This window comes from Panthera leo, chromosome D3 (assembly GCF_018350215.1).
Source record: "Panthera leo isolate Ple1 chromosome D3, P.leo_Ple1_pat1.1, whole genome shotgun sequence".
In the NCBI taxonomy this organism is placed as follows: domain Eukaryota; kingdom Metazoa; phylum Chordata; class Mammalia; order Carnivora; family Felidae; genus Panthera; species Panthera leo.
The window spans coordinates 28,127,927-28,143,080 of NC_056690.1; the positions used below are offsets into that span (position 1 = coordinate 28,127,927).

General features: G+C 62.0%; 2 protein-coding genes across 4 annotated transcripts; both read right to left on the reverse strand.

The window, feature by feature from the left end:
• Positions 1 to 327: 327 nt before the first annotated feature.
• Positions 328 to 2,512, reverse strand: LOC122203734 (platelet glycoprotein Ib beta chain). Its single transcript, XM_042910795.1, has 2 exons — positions 1,478 to 2,512; positions 328 to 1,217 (listed from the first exon to the last, which is right to left on the reverse strand). Exons 1-2 carry the CDS (start codon positions 1,485 to 1,487, stop codon positions 601 to 603), a joined length of 627 nt encoding a protein of 208 aa, XP_042766729.1. The 5' UTR covers positions 1,488 to 2,512; the 3' UTR covers positions 328 to 600.
• A 92-nt stretch (positions 2,513 to 2,604) lies between these two features.
• On the reverse strand, positions 2,605 to 10,436 carry SEPTIN5 (septin 5). 3 transcript variants are annotated; one of them, XM_042910794.1, is made up of 12 exons: positions 10,344 to 10,436; positions 10,200 to 10,210; positions 5,686 to 5,782; positions 5,493 to 5,579; positions 5,096 to 5,219; positions 4,874 to 5,008; positions 4,560 to 4,677; positions 4,326 to 4,427; positions 3,441 to 3,537; positions 3,220 to 3,355; positions 2,881 to 2,983; positions 2,605 to 2,779 (listed from the first exon to the last, which is right to left on the reverse strand). In XM_042910794.1, exons 1-12 carry the CDS (start codon positions 10,384 to 10,386, stop codon positions 2,723 to 2,725), a joined length of 1,110 nt encoding a protein of 369 aa, XP_042766728.1. In that variant the 5' UTR covers positions 10,387 to 10,436; the 3' UTR covers positions 2,605 to 2,722. The 3 variants fall into 3 exon arrangements, with proteins under 3 accessions (XP_042766728.1, XP_042766725.1, XP_042766727.1); XM_042910791.1 differs by lacking the exons at positions 10,200 to 10,210; positions 10,344 to 10,436 and adding an exon at positions 6,582 to 6,935; XM_042910793.1 differs by lacking the exons at positions 10,200 to 10,210; positions 10,344 to 10,436 and adding an exon at positions 6,438 to 6,674.
• Positions 10,437 to 15,154: the final 4,718 nt, after the last annotated feature.

Consider the following 15,154-nt stretch of genomic DNA (forward strand, 5'->3'; position numbering starts at 1 on the left):
GTCCTGCAGTGCCCTCGATGTCCCCACTGTCTTCACTGTCCAGTATCCTCACCGTCCCTGTGTCCTCACTGCCCCTCAGTGTCCTCACTGTCTCAACACTGTTTTCACTGTCCCCACAATGTCTTCACTACCCTATAATGTGGTCACTGTCTGAGTTCTTCTGTGCCTTCCACTTGAACTCCTTTGAAAGTGAGTGGTCTGGGAGAGTCACTGATCCCGTGTTGGGTGTAGGAAGATGTGATGCACCCCCCTTGAATCACCTCCTAGGGCTTGTCCTGTGGTTTGGGAGGGGAATTTCCGGGTGGTGGGGCACAGAGACCAGTCAGATTGGGAGAAGGGTTTATTCTGCACTGGAGTTTGGTGTGGGGAACCTCGCAGGGGCTGGGCTGCAGCTCACCCCTTTGACCCGCCTAAGCGTCCTGGGCTTTGGCTCGCCTCGCTGCAGAGGGGCGCGTGTGGCCCGGGGCCCGCAGGGGGGTGGTGGGGTCTGGAAGACTGTGCCCAGGCGGAGGACGAGCCCCGGTCCGGGTCAGGGCGAGGGCTCCTTGGGGCAGGGTCCTGTCGGGCTGGCACGCCCGCGTCGCTCAGCGCCTCTCAGGACTACTCGTAGAACTCGCTGGCTCCGGCCGTCTCCGCCACCAGCGGGGCGGTCAGCGACAACGGGTGCGCGGCGCGGGCGCGGGCGCGGGCGCGCAGCCGGCGCAGGCGACACAGCAGCAGCAGCAGCAGCAGCGCGTGCAGGAGCCCGAGGCCGAGCAGCAGGAGCTGCGCTGCCAGCGCCCCCCAGCAGAACGCGCCCGGCGCACAGGCGGCGCGCAGCTCGTCTTCCGCCAGGTACGGCAGCAGGCGGCCGCGCAGCGCCGGGGGCGCGGCACAGCGCAGGTCGCGGTAGGGCGCGCGCTCGGGCCGGCCGGCCAACCAGGCGCGCAGTGGCACCAGGCGGCAGTCGCAGCGCCAGGGGTTGCCGCCCAGGTGCGCGGCGCGCAGCACGGGCAGCGAGTCCAGCAGCCCCGGCGGCAGCGCCGTCAGATTGTTGCCCGTCAGCACCAGTTCAGTCGTGTCCGGCGGGAAGGCGGCGGGCAGCGAGGCCCATGTCAGCCCGCGGCGCCCGCAATCCACGCGCGTCCCCGCACAGCCACACGGCGCGGGGCAGCCCGCGACTGGGCGGCTGGGCGGCGCTAGCAGCAGGAGCAGCAGGCTCAGCGCCCGGCGCGGCCCTGCAAGGGAAGCGCCGCAGTGAGCCTGGTGGCCTGTGTGGCACCTGGGCGGGTCCCTGTACACCCCAGGGCGCTGGGCCCGGCCCGGGCCCCGGAGACCCGAGCCCCGCCTTACCCGAAAGCCTCTCCACCTCGACCATCCGCGCGCTGACTGGAAGTCCGCCCTAAATCTCCCTACTGCAGCCCAGATGACTGCAGCGCTTCCCAACCCGACTCTGCTCATGGAGCGCAGTCCCGGGCCTGCCTGACCCCAAACTCACCAGAGCCCATGGCGAGAGGATGGTGACCTGGCTTGTTCTGGAGCGCTAAGCGTTGGCTGGAGAGCCAAGCGATAATGCCGCCCCGCCCCTGCCAGGCCCCAGCACCCCGGCCAAACCGACCACAGCGCTGCCACCCGCCAGAAATAACCCGGAGGCCCAGTAGACAGACGCTGCGGCCCCAGATAGAGCACTATCACCAGGGCTCGCAGGCTACCAGGGCTTCCGCCCCCCACCAACCCAGGGGAGCAAGGATCACCACTGCGACTTCACCAACATTGTTCTCCTGTCACCAGGACAGGATGCAGCATTCACAACTGAACAAAACTGGAGACTGGGATTGGGGGGGGGGGGAAGGTATCATGCTGGGGGTGGGGGAGGGATGGCCTAGGCAACCCAGGGCAACAGTGCTGCTGGGGAGAAAGGACCTCCAGCCACAGGCAGGGAATGGCAGTCTAGGGGTGGGGGGTTCCCAGGTTGCCCAGCACCCACTGTTCCTGGAGCCCTCAGGCCAGGCCACAGCCCTAGATGAGGAGTTTGGGCAATTGCAGGCGTCCCTGCCCCACCAGCCCCGGGAGATCCTTGCCTGCAGCCAGCTGCTCTCCTTCGGTCTGGAGGGATCCTAAGCGCTTCTGTTGCCCAACCTGCCACTGAGCTACCCAGTGAGGGGTGAGGAGGTAGGGAAGGACTGGCCCACCTCGGCACAAAGTGAGGCCTCAGCGTAAGCTGGGTGGCCCGAGGGAGGGGGCACATGAGGGTTCCCACGTCCACTCTGTGGCACTGGGGTGGAGAAATAGACCTGGGATGCCGAGGATCTGCTTCCCTATTCTGCCTTGTTTTATCCCCCTACCTGAGTAGGGCCTGGAGTCGGAGTTCATGACCTTCTGGGGCAGGGGTAGATCTCAAAAGTCATGGCCCAAATTAGCTCCTGTTCCCCCGAGGCCAAAGAGGGCCAGCTGTGGGGGCTGCTGTCCAGGCCCCTTGGAAGCAGATACAAATAAGGGGAGGGACTGGTGCTGAGAATAAATTAGGGTTGTTTGGGGGCTATGAGCCTGCATCTCTGGGTCAGGTTGGGAATAGTCGGGAACAGTCCTGGTCTGGACCATTCCGGGACTGGGGTTGTGCCCAGGCCTGTTGGAGATCCAGATTTATTCCAGGGTGGAGTCCAGGCCAGTTGGGGTCCAGGGACGGGAAGGGCCAGCCTGGAAACTGGCAGTATATCCATGGCAATGTGGGGCTGGGTTGGGGTCACTGGTCCTGCATCTGCTGCTTCATCTTCTGCAGCATCTCCTGCATGCGCCTTAGCTGGAGGTGAGACGGGAATAGCAGAAGGTAGAGTGACAAACGTGATAGGAGGGGCTGGACCCCCACCTCCACCCCTTCTCCTCCCCTGTGGCCCCACTAACCTCCTCATCCTTCATCCTGATGAGCTTTTCTGTCTCAGCATCCGGGGTAGGCAGTGGTAGGATGGGGATGGGGCTCTCCATGCGGCTGTCCTGGGTCAGTTTGCTGTGGGGTGGACAAGAAGGACAGTTTGTCTGACCCCCAACACTACCGAGGCTCTGCCCTCCTGAGCTCCCACACCGTTGGGTCGGCTCTGGGAAGACAAGGTGCAGGGTGGGGGGCCTACTTGGGAGTCGGGGCAAAGTTCAGATCTGGGAAGGCAGCAAGGATCAGCCCTCTGTTAGGGAGCCTTGGCTGGGAACATGAGGTGCACGATCCAGGTCCGAGTCAGAGCTGCGCACCTGGTCATCTGCTGGATGCAGTGCGCGCGATAGTTCTCATAGTGCACGTCGCATGTCACGTCCTTGAGATCATGCATGTGTGTGCGGATCAGCATGTTGCGAAGCTTCACAAAGTCGCAGTGTGCCTGGTTCTCCACTGTGGGGCAAGAGCGGGTGTTGGGTGGGTGCAGGCCCGGGGGAGCCACCCCACTCCCTCTGTCGCACCCCATGCCTGAACTCACCCTCCACGATCCCCCAGGGGTACAGTCGCCCCCGGACCCGTTGCCCCTTGGCCTCCACCACTGTGTTGCTGCCGATAACCGCGAAGGGCGCACTCTCCTGGGAAGGGCAGGTACAAGGGCTCGCGCCCAGTTAGTGTGAGTATGGGGTTAGTGGCTGAAGAGGGACATGGGCACTCGGCACCTGGTCGCTCCTCCAGTATCACTATCAACAGCCCCTCCCCAAAGAGATCCTGGAGTTGCCCAACCCTTGTGGCTTCTCTGAAGCCAGAGCTGGCATGGCTTATACCCGTGGCACAGGGTATGTGCCCAGCCGGGCATATCCTCCCCTTCTGACACCATCTCCCATCAGGAACTGCTCCATTCAGCTACCACCGCCATCCCTCCCTCCCCAGAGCTGAGCCCCTGCCTCCTGTTACTGATGCTGACTTAGGCTGGGGCCAAGGGCTCCACCCTGCTCTTGGCCCAGTGGCTGCCTATCCCGTGCCTTAGGCTTGGTTATTGCCACTCTAGATCCCGGGGCACCCAAAGCCACAACCATCCTCTGGAGCTCAGAATTCTGGGAGCCAGGGCACACACAGGCTTGTGGCCATCAGGCCAGACCCTTCTGCTCGTGACCCATTGGAAGAAGACTGAGGAGCAGGGTCAGGGTGGAGGCCTGGCCAGGACTGTGCCTTTGGGTCCTGGCAAGTGCTCCATGACACACTAACCACACGGGGCCCAAACTGCACAAGCCAGTGGGGACATGAGTGACTGTACCCCCCCCCCCAGGTGGAGGGGCTCTACTGCCCAGACAAAAGACTCTTTCCCCCACCGGGTTGGACCTGGATGCTTGGTGCCATGTAAACTGACCTCCAGTTCCCTCCTCTGCCACCCCAGGCCGCTCACCTTCAGTTCCCGATCCTGCTGCTTGAAGTCCTCATCCTCGTCAGAGTCACATTCAGGGAACTGGTACACGTGGATCCCAAACTTGTCAATCTCCTCCCGGATCTGTGGCGGGGCAAGGGCTGTCAGATTTGAGGCTGGCCAGGGACCCGGGGCCAGGTGCGCTGGCACCCAGGATCAGCACACTTGGTGTTCTGGGTCCTGGAGACCTAGCCCAGGCCCAGTTGCCAGGCTCACCCGCTCCTTCAGCTTCCGGATCTCGCTGGGGACGAGACAGTCAGCTTTGGCGATGAGCGGCACAATGTTCACCTTCTCATGCAGAGCCTTCATGAAACCCACATCCACTGGCCGCAGCCTGCAGAGAGCATCCAGGGGTGGAGAGGGGCATGGTGCGGGTGGTGGGGGCACAGAGAGAGGGTGGGATGGGCTCAGGGAGGGCATGGTTGTGAGGGCACAGGCAGAAGATAAGCAGTGACAGGTGCAGCCAACGGGGAACCATGGAGGCGGGTCCCACCCCCCACCCTGAGCCTGTTCCCAGGACATTCACGCACCCGTGTCCAAAAGGGGAGATGAAGTAGAGGCAGCAGTGCACACGGTTGTCTTGGATGTTCTTGCGGTTGAGGCCACTCTCGTCACGAAAATACTGCTCAAACTGCTGGTCCACGTAGTCGGTGATGGGCTTCCAGCTGCAGGTAGGCAGGAGGGTCGGTGAGGCCAGAGGGGACACTGGACCAGCCTAGGCACAGACTGTTCCCCAGCCAGGCTCTCCTCACCACTCAGAGTTGTTGACAGCATCCCCGAAGCCCGGTGTGTCTACAATGGTGAGCTTCAGCTTGACCCCCTTCTCCTCAATGTCCACCGTGTGCTTCAGGATCTCTACGGTCTGGCTGATGCGCTCTGTGGGTGTCGGGGCATCGTTTGGAGGGGTCTCTCCAACTCTCAGACCCCACCCCCACTGGGCAGCCAGGACCCTTGTTCTCATCCATTCTAGCATTTAGCCCTGGCCTCATGGCCTCACTGTGGTCTGGGCCACTATTCCTGGACCCTGAACAGGAGAGACCCACGCTGTGGGGAGAGAGGAGCAGGGTCTGGACCCAGAAGGGACCCCTTTGAAGGGTCACACAGCAGAGGATGGGGAACCAATGCCAGGGCTGCATAGGGCCCACTCACCCTCAGCACTGAGCAGCTTCCGGTCCTTGTACAAGTCGGTCAGGAAGAGGCTGTGGACCAGCGTGGACTTCCCCAGGCCCGACTCACCTGCCAGCAGGTACAGTGAAAGAGTCAGGTTAAGTCTGGGACCCCTCTGACAAAGCCTAGCTGGCTATGGCCCAAGCCACCCCACCTGGGAGTCCAGCCCACTCACCCGCCACCATAAGCGTGAAATCGAAGCCCTTCTTCACAGACTTCCGGTGCACCTGATTGGGCAGTGTGGCGAAGCCCACGTACTGCTTGTCGATATCCTGGGGGGCAGGGGCAGGGCAAGTCAGGAGCAGGCTTGGATTCCTGGGGCAGTCTGATGCCCTGTTCCCTACCCGGCTCAGACATGGAGGCAACAGAGGGCAGAGTCCTCTGTGTGCGGAGTTTCAATGGCAGAAATGGGGTGAGGGCCTGTGAGCAAAGACCTGGAGCTGGGAAGGCAGGTAAGGGGGTGACAGGCATCCTTGCCCCCGCCTCAGTGAGGGGCTTTGCAGGGACCTGAGAATGTGTCTGTGTGTGTAGAGTTTAGGATGCCTGGCTGCAGCAGGCCTAGGCTGGGTCCTCCCTTGGGCGGTGGGCAGAGGGCACCAGGACCCAGACCCCTCACACACATCCAAGGCCCTCCATAGGCGGGAGAAGCCCCCTGGCCTCAATACTCACCCCTCCTGAGTGTACCAGGGGGTGGGAGGCCCCATCTGGCCACCATCCAGCCGCGGGGGTGGCTGGCTGCTGCTACCAAGGCGGAGCAAGGGCTATTTATAGACAGCGGCACCGAGCCTCCCCCACCCTCGGGGTCCCAGCGCCCAGTCAGGTGGACCCTGGCCCTGCCGGTCCCTGTCACGTCCCAGAGCCCTTGGGACCGGGACCCGGCAGGCACACACACGCTGACCCACATTCCACTCCCCTCTCCACACACACCTTGAGCCGCCTCTGGGCCTGGGTCCGCGGTGACAGCAGCTGCTCCACCAGGCGGTCCTGGGGCGCTGCCAGCGAGTCCATCGCTGCGTTTGGACCCCAGACCGGGTCAGACCCACAGGGGCAGGGCTTTCAGGAGGGACTTACAGGCGGTACTGCCCTGAAGCTCCGTTCTCGCCCCCGTTTTACAGACGCGGGAATTGAGGCCCAGAGAAGGGACGTTGCCCACCCGCGGTGTTGCTGACCCCAGAGGCCACGCGTGCCATGCCTCTGCCAATGCGGACCCGCCCCAGCAGCGCGCGGTCTCAGCCACAGGCAGGCCCGGCTCCCGCACCGAACCAGAGGCGGGGCCTCGCGGGCGCTGGCAGGCGGGGCGGGCGGGGAACAAGACCGCCCCACCCGCACGGTCGCCGGGAAACAGTCGCTTGGAAATTGGGCCGCGGGCGGAGCCACCGGAAAGCTGCTTCGGAGGGCAGGGCCCAGCATAGGCGCGCATAGGCACGGAGGCGGAGTCCCGCTGCCGGACGGGTGGCCTCTGTCCGGGCGTCTCCACCACCCGGGTGGGAGGGTGGGGAAGCCAGGGCCCACCTAAGGGCCCTAGGGGGCGGGGTTTGTGGCCGCCCCGCGTCTCGCCCCCTCCAGGTGCAGCACGGCTTTCACCCGCCAGAGGGCGCCGGGAGAACGCTCCAGGGACCCATGCGCACCCACGCGGGCAGCGGCCCCTCTCACTCCTTCTCTCCTCATAGAATTGGCCCGGAAACCTCCCGGCGGTGTCGTGGAGTCCTAACTATCCACGGCCACACTCCTCCTTGTACGCTCCCTCCCCCCTCGTATGTTATGTGTGTGTGATGGGAGCAGGAGTGTTCTGGACTGGTGTGGCCCTTCCAGACACGTGGGAACTGGGAGGGGGCAGAGCCCACCTCCCCAGCCTGGACCCACCTCCCCTTCGCCCGGGCTTGAAGGGGCTCAAGTGCTCAGTTAGAGCACCAGAGGCCTACCCACCCTACCTCCGGGAAACTTGGAAGCTGCAGCCAGCCAGCACTGGCCACAGCTGCCCCCAGACCACTTCTGCCAGCCAAAGTGGGGGGATGGTGTGTAGAGTGAACTTACCCCCTCCCCGTCATTTGTCTCCCTGTCAGCTTCCTCGCCCGCTCTGATCCACAAGACGGGCCCACGAGGGCTGGAAAGCTCAAGCCGGTATAGATCTCACCCTCTGTGACCACCCCAGGGGCCACAGGCCTCTCCTGGGCACCAAACCCTTCCTCACCCCTCTCTCCGGGACCCTACCAGAATCGGAACCAGCCAGCCAGGCAGGAGGGAGGCTTGGAAAGGAGCTGCAACAAGAACAGACATACTTCTTGGACTGTGTATCAGTGGGGATAGGCAGCCCCCAGCTCTTCCCCACCCTGGTTCTCCCTTCTTGGCTCCCCTGGTTGAGGGGCCTCTGTCCATTTGTCCAGGCTCATGATGCTGCTGTGGGGCCTGGAGGCCCCTGGCACCTGGGGAGGAGGGGTGGGCCCACAGCTGGGAACAGGAGAGTCTTTCATCCAGAGGAGAGCAGGGGGAAGCCACAGGGCACCTCCCTCAGCTCTCCCAGCTGGGCCCTCAGTCCTTGCCCCGAGAAAGCCTCCACACTGGCCCCAGCCCTCTGCCATGTGGACCTGTAGGAAGTGTCTGGGCCAAGTCCCACCCAATCTCCACCTGTAGGTCCACTAGAGACGCAGCCCCTCAGCCTAGCCCCCCAGCCAGACAGGCTGGCATCTCAGGCTCAGGGCATCTCCAAGACAGACACACCTGGGTCTACGCCTTAGCACTTCACAGCTGGGTGTCTAATGGAGCTTGTCACTCTCAGACTGCCTCAGTTTCTCCACTGATAAGGCACAGCCTCTGGGGAGGCCCAGGTCAGAAGGGCAAGAGTCAGGAGGGTGACATGTCAGGAGGGAAAGGGTCTCACTCCCAGCTCCTGCCCCTGCACCCAAACTCACCCAGACAGGGCCTGTGGATTCCCTGGGGGAGCTCCAGGGAAGGGGCCCTGCCACCCCCTCTCTCTGGCCCATGAAGTACAACAAATATTTCTCAGGGCTTCCTGAGCTGTAGACACAGCTGCGCCCACCTCTTCCCGGTGCCTGAGACTCTCGAGGCATTTCCATTCTTAGAATCACTGGAGTCAGCTCTGGAAGCAGCCACCAGAGCCAATAGAGCCCCCATCACTGCCTGAGACAAGGTGGGGGCCAGAGGATGGGGACACGGAGGGCCACCAGAGCACCCCCCACCCTCTTTCATAGTGTGGATAGACCAAAGCTCACCAACACCAAACAATATTAACGGTGAAACTACCATATTCTTCCAGCCCCCCCCCCCCCCAGATCCTCGGGGAGCCTGTCCCAAAGACCTGGCTCCTTGGCTTTGTTCCTGGGGCTCCCCCTCCACCTGCATGGTGCCCTCTCCTTCTGGTCTGAGGGGTAGGGGACAGGTGAGGCTGGCTCCTAACTGACCTTGAAGGATGGGCAGACACAGGCCTGACGGGGCTCACACCTCAGCAGGAGGGAGTCCCTGGTGGTGCTAGGCAGCAGCTGCCTGGCCCAGTAACTCCAAGGCCCAGGAGAAGCTGTGGGGGCTGGTCTCCTGGGCCTTCTCTCTCTCTCCTTCAAACAATAGCCTGGCAGCATGTGTCCCTGCGTCTCAGGCATTGTCTGACCTGCCTTGATAGGAAGACAGCTCCTGGCCCGGGCTCCCTGGAGAGGCCCTTGCCAGCAGGTTGAGGTTGAGGGGCCCCTCCCCAAGAGCCTCACCTGTCCCAGGGTGGGGCGTGTCCCTGCCAGGAGACTGGCACCTGGCAGCCAGTGACTCCCAGCCCCCACCCCACCTGCTGGGCCGCACCCTGGGCCAGGACTTCGGGGTTCTACCCGGCATCTACCCGCTGTGTGAATTCCTATCTCTGACGAGGAGTGCCAAGGCCACCTTGGTGCCAGAGTTAGGCCAAGAAGATCCCCCAACATGACTGAGCTCAAGCCAGAAAGGCCTCCAGCAGGGCCCCAGAGCCCCCTGCCCATCTGGTTACCCACTCCCACCCCACTCTCAGGATCTCCCAGCTCTGTTTAACCCCAGCCTCAGCTGGGTTTCACAGTGGGTGCCCAGGTCAGCCTCCTGTCACGTCCTGCATTCCCTGAGTGGGGGCCAGGCCAGCCCCTGTGGGAGGCCACAAGCCTATTTGTACCCACTAGGTTGGAAGACCCATTCTGGGCACAGGGATGACTCAGACCAGGCCTTAGAGGCTCCCAGTCTGGGGAAGAGGCCTGGCCACAGATCAGCCCACTCGAATTGGTGTGTGGGGAGAAGAGGCATAAGATGCACAGGAGTGGGGTGGGGCTGCTTAGGGTCTAGGTGCTGGCTGGTGGATACAGACCCCTCCCCTAGCCTGTGGCCTGTGGTGACGGTGGCCTCACTCAGGACCCCCAGCACGAGGCCTAAGGCCAGTTCGGGGAGGATACACTGGCACTGGACCACTGGGAGACACCCGGCCCATCCCCCCATCCTGGGAGGGGCACCCCGGCTGTAAGGGCCAGGGGTCAGGCCCCCAGGGGCCCAGTGCCCACTCCTCCCCTCTGTAGCCCCTGGCGCAGCGGCACTGCCCCAGCTGACAATCGGTTATCGCGACAGGGCGGGATGACGGCCGGCGGGGGCGGGGTCGCGCCTGGGCGCCGGCGGTGTTGGTGGCACAATGGGTGACAGCCGGCCGCGGGGGGAGCGGCGGCGCGCACGTACCTGCTTGTCCTCTGCGGGGTCGGGGTCGGGTCGGGGTCCGGGTCCGGGCCGGCGGGCGGGGGAGAGACGGAAAGACACGGTGAGAGGCGGGCGGGCGGCGGGGACAAAGGCGCGCGCGGGCGCGCGGGCAGGCGCCGGGCTCACCTGGGGTCGCCAGCTTGCTCTTGTACCGCAGGCCTGTGCTCATGGTGGCCGCCGGCGGGGGGGACGGGCGGCGGCGGGCGCGCGGGCGGGGCGCGGCGACGAGCGGCGGAGGCCGAGGCCAGGCTGCGGGGTGACCGGCCCCTCCGCGCCGCCGCCGCCCGCCCCGCCCGCGCGCCCGCCAGCCAATCGGCGCCCGCCGCGCCCACGCGCGACCCGGCGCGGCCGGCGGGGGCGGGGACCCAGGCGCCCCCCAACGGCCCCGCGCCCGCCGCCTCCGGGCGACGCCCTCGCTCACAGCCGCAGGCCAGCGCCCCGGGAACCCGGCGACGCCCACGCTGCCCCAGCCCACGGCAAGGCGGCTGCCCGACTCCCGCCACATCTCGCGTCTCCCGTGCCCAGGCCTGGACTCTGCCTGCCTCGCTCTCGAGGGACCCCAGTCGGTGCCTCAGCCTCTGACCTTCCCAACGTGTGGCTCTTCCGTAAGACCTTGCCCCCCAGGGACTGGCGGCCTCCTGCCAGCCGCTCCTCACCTCACCATGGACGACGGAGGTGCTGGCTTGTGGAGTCCTGCTCCTGGCCACAGCAGGAGAGGTGATGGTCACCCCACGGACCGCCCGATGCCCGGCGCAGGGCCGGTGCCCCAGCTTCCCTCCTGCAGCCTGTTCAGTGCTGTGCACACCTGCTCTGGGAGGAGACACCTAGGCAAGCTGCAAAGTCCAAGCCCCTGGGCAGTTGTCCCTCTTCTCTTTTTCTGGCTTATTTTCTGGGATTATTTCTAAAGAGTAACCGAGCTGACATCTGGGACAGGACGGACCGACCTCAAGCCTGCCTGCTCCCCCACTCCCCACCCCAGCTGTACACCCTCTGCTCTGCAGATGGCAGCCAGAACTGCTACCACCCTGAGAGGGGGGGCAGGGAGATCTCGGCCTCCTGTGCTAGAGGCCAGTCAGTGGCACTGAAGGCAGGGCCAGGGCCTGCACCCCATTTACAGATGGGGAAACTGAGGCCCCAGACCTTCAGTGATTGGCAAGATTCTCAAGCATGAGTGCCTCCTGTCTTCCGTCACTATCACACTCCCGAGTACCTTTGGCTTCCCTGGAGTGCTCTCAGATGTCATATCTGGAGTCTTCGGTCCCACAGAAAGGACAGGCAGACCTGTGGTCACCAGCTCCCCCAATGACAGCCCCCTTAGGAGGAAATGGCCTGCTGTACCTTCCACACTCAGGAAGCGCTCCTTTCTCCCTAGCCCCTCGTGTGCCCCTTGGTCTTCCTCCATCTCTGAATCACCAGCACCTAGCACAGAGTTGTTTGCTCAGAAAATGAAAAAGCCAGAAAATGAAAAAGCCAAAATTCTGTGGCAAACGCCCATTTCCCCCTCCACTGGGACCTCCATGTAGTCCAGAGCTGTGGCCAGTGTGGGGACACTCCACCGCTCAGACCCCTCATCCAAAGCCTCAGGGCCAGATGTGTTTGGAATTCAGAATTTGTCATATATCTCATACAGTACATGATACCTCATTGGAGCCGGCTGCAGCTGCTGGTAACCAAACACATTAAGATGTTTGTAGTGGAGGGGTACCAGGGTAGCTCAGTAGGTTAAGCGTCCGACTTCAGCTCAGGTCATGATCTCTTGGTCTGTGAGTTCGAACCCCGTGCTGGGCTCTGTGCTAACAGCTCAGAGCCTGGAGCCTGCTTTGGATTCTGTGTCTCCCTCACTCTCTACCTGTCCCCCACTTGTATTCTGTCTCTGTCTCTCTCAAAAATAAATAAACATTAAAAAAAAAAAAACTTTTAAAGATGTTTGTAGTGAAATGAGGGGTATCCAGGTGGCCCAGTCGGTTCAGCGTCCAACTCTTGATTTTGGCTCAGGTTGTGATCTCACGGGTTTGTGCTCTGTGCTGACAGCATAGAGCCTGCTTGGGATTCTCACTCTCCCCCTCTCTCTCTGCCCGTCTCCCACTCACAATCTCTCTCTCTTAAAATAAACAAACAAACAAACAAACAAACATTTAAAAAAGGTGTTGGTAGTGAAGTGCGACTATTCACATGAACTGGAATTAATAAAGGCCATAACACATGGTTACACATCAGCCCAGGGCTGCCTTTGTTACAGAGTTTCGAACACTTTAAGTTTCAGAGCTTTGGGGGAATTTGGAATTGGGGATAAAGGAATGCAGCAGGGAGGGAACACTTGAAGTGATAGGCAGGACTTCTGAATCTTCCTCAGCTCCGACAGGCTTGGTGGAAACCCCATCTGAGGGGGCCTGAAGCTTTGCAAAATGGTTGAACTGGTCAGTGAAAACTGGCACTTGGACCTTTAGTATGAACTGACCCATGCAAGCCTGTGCTTGTGGGGACAAAGGAGGAGACAGGAACCTATCCTCGATGAGGCAGACATGTCTTTGCAAAGGGCTCTTTCTGGGCTCAGCGGGGAGGGGGCCTCCAGGAAGCCCTGGGTGTTGGCCTTGCCACAAGAGAGTCAGGAGTGTGGCCCTCCGGGAGGATTTCTGTGGCGGTGGATCCCCAGCCCGGGGCAAAGGGGCTGACTGGTATCCTGGAGACCACCATGGCAAAACCATGGTACCCCAAATAAGGACAGACAACATCACTGCCCTCCACACTGGGGACCTCCAGATGCAGAGCAGACACCTGGAGAACCGATCCGGGACCTCTGAGACCAGAGACCTCCACACCAGGGACCTGCCAAACGGTGACCTCAGACCAGAGATCCCCAGAGGAGAGACCCCCATACCAGAGACGCCTACACCAGAAATTCCATACCAGGGCTCCAAAGAGAAGAGACCTATAGAGCAGGGGCTCCAGATGAAGGATCTGCAGCAGAGAGACTCATAAAATAGGGACCCTCACTAGGGACCCCCGGAGCAAGGGGTACCCAGGTGAGGCATTCTGTGCCAGGAGAGACCCAGGGCTCCCACAAACAAGTCTGTCCCCATTTTTCCTATAAAGAAAGCCAATGGTCTTCCCCCACTCCCCCCCTGCATGAACATCTCAGGATGGCGTTGTCTATGGGCTCTGGCTCTGCTCTGGTCTGTGTCACTGGTGTCCTCCCAGGTGTGGCCCCCCAAGACGCACTCTTGCAGGAGATGAGGCAACTTGAACACGGTGAGCACCTTCAGTGGGCACACAGGGGCGCAGGCGTGTTGGGACAGGCGGCTGTCAGGGGCGCCGGCCCCCCCCCCCCCCCCCCCGGCAGCCCTGCCCAGACAGAAGCCCTTTCCTCGGTATCTGGCTGGAATCCTTCAAGAGCATCTTTAAATAAACAAAGCACAGAGAAAAGTGAGCTCCTAAATACAAGTCACATTAACATAGATTTCCATGCAGAAGCACAGCAGAGCTTGGCCTTTAGGCCTTCCATAGGCCTCCTCAAAGCCCTGCTCAAGCCTGGGAGTTGTAGAGGCCCAGGGGCACAATCACCTGGGCGATGCCCACACTGCCCCGGACACTCACCCCCACCTCCCCAGCCCCCTGGCCCCAGGCTATAGTCTCCCTCTTGGGAATGGGCACACCAGGCCTATGCACACACCTGGGCAAGAGAAGCAGCATGGGGACCCTCTACTTGCCCTGAGGTCTGTACCCCCAAACCCCAGGGGTTCCCTCTGGCAAAGCTTGAAGGATTCCCTTCCAGCCCCTCTCACTTCTTTTTTTTCTTTAAAGTTTATTTACTTCTTTTGAGAGATACAGAGACAGTGCAAGTGGGGGAAGGGCAGAGAGAGAGAATCCAAGCAAGCTCCACCCCATCAGCACAGAGCCTGACAAGGGGCTCAAACCGACATAGCCGTGAGACCATGACCTGAGCCAAAAGCAAGAGTCAGACGCTTAACCAACTGAGCCACCCAGATGCCCCAGGCCCCTGCCACTTCTGAAGGGTTTTTTTTACCCCACTGGGGACCCAGTGACCTTGTGGGGATGATCCCAGGGTCCTGTGTGACTGGGACAGAGGCAGGGAGAGCAGCACTGGGGTGGGTGGAGAGAGCCAGTCAGGCTGTCCTTGTTGTTGAAGGTGCCCTCCCGTCCCCCACCCCTTGCCACATGAGTGTCTATCTGGCCAAGAGCCCCTCAATTTGTCTAACACACTTAAACAGGGTGAGGTGAGGCCCTCCCCGCAAGGACACCTGTAGTAGGACAAGGGGTGAGGAGGGTGGGAGCCTCTGATAGGTGAAGGCTGGAGTCCAAGGGACCTGCACCCCCAAGCCCCCCCCGACCATGCAGACAGTAGCCTCCAGATGGGACTGCACACTGCTGGGAAGAATGCTTCAGAACCAACAGATGACCGGACGGCAGCTCCCCTTACACATCTGGGGCCCTTCTGCCCTCTCCCTCCTACAGGCTGAGCCCAGGGCACCTCTGGCCCCTGCAATCTCTGTACCCTCCCCTGACAGGCGTCTCCTGGCAGCACAGTGCTGCTCCCTCAGCCTGAACATCCCCAGGAGCCCTCCCCACCACCTGCCTTCAACATACCAGTCAGTGCTTTTGATGTCCCGGGGCTGGGGCACTCAGGTTTGTTCTGAGGGTCAAGGGGATCATCCACATGATGAGGACCAGGGTTTCTCTCAGGCACAGAATTCCAAGAGCTCTGAAGGACGCTCCCGTCCCCGCTCCCTCCGCTCTTTGAGAGATTTCATGGTGGACATTTGTTTCCCTGTGTATAAGTGGCCTTATTTCTGCCACAAGAGCCCTGAGGGGTTGTCTGCAGGACACACCCCTGGGCCAGGGATCCATGAAGCCAGTGGCTGAACTGGGGGTCTGGGCAGTGGGGGTGCTGAGCACACTCCATAGGTCTTGGGAACATT

Bases quoted from the DNA above. Each gene is read 5' to 3' on its own strand.
- SEPTIN5 (XM_042910791.1), bottom strand. From the start codon at position 6,920: ATGCTGGGCCCTGCCCTCCGAAGCAGCTTTCCGGTGGCTCCGCCCGCG. The intron at 4,428-4,559 runs GTGAGCCTGGCA...GCCCCGCCACAG, and splicing joins TCCGGAAGCTGAAGGAGCGG to ATCCGGGAGGAGATTGACAA. The intron at 2,984-3,219 runs GTGCGCAGCTCT...TCCACCCCACAG, and splicing joins TGCATCCAGCAGATGACCAG to CAAACTGACCCAGGACAGCC.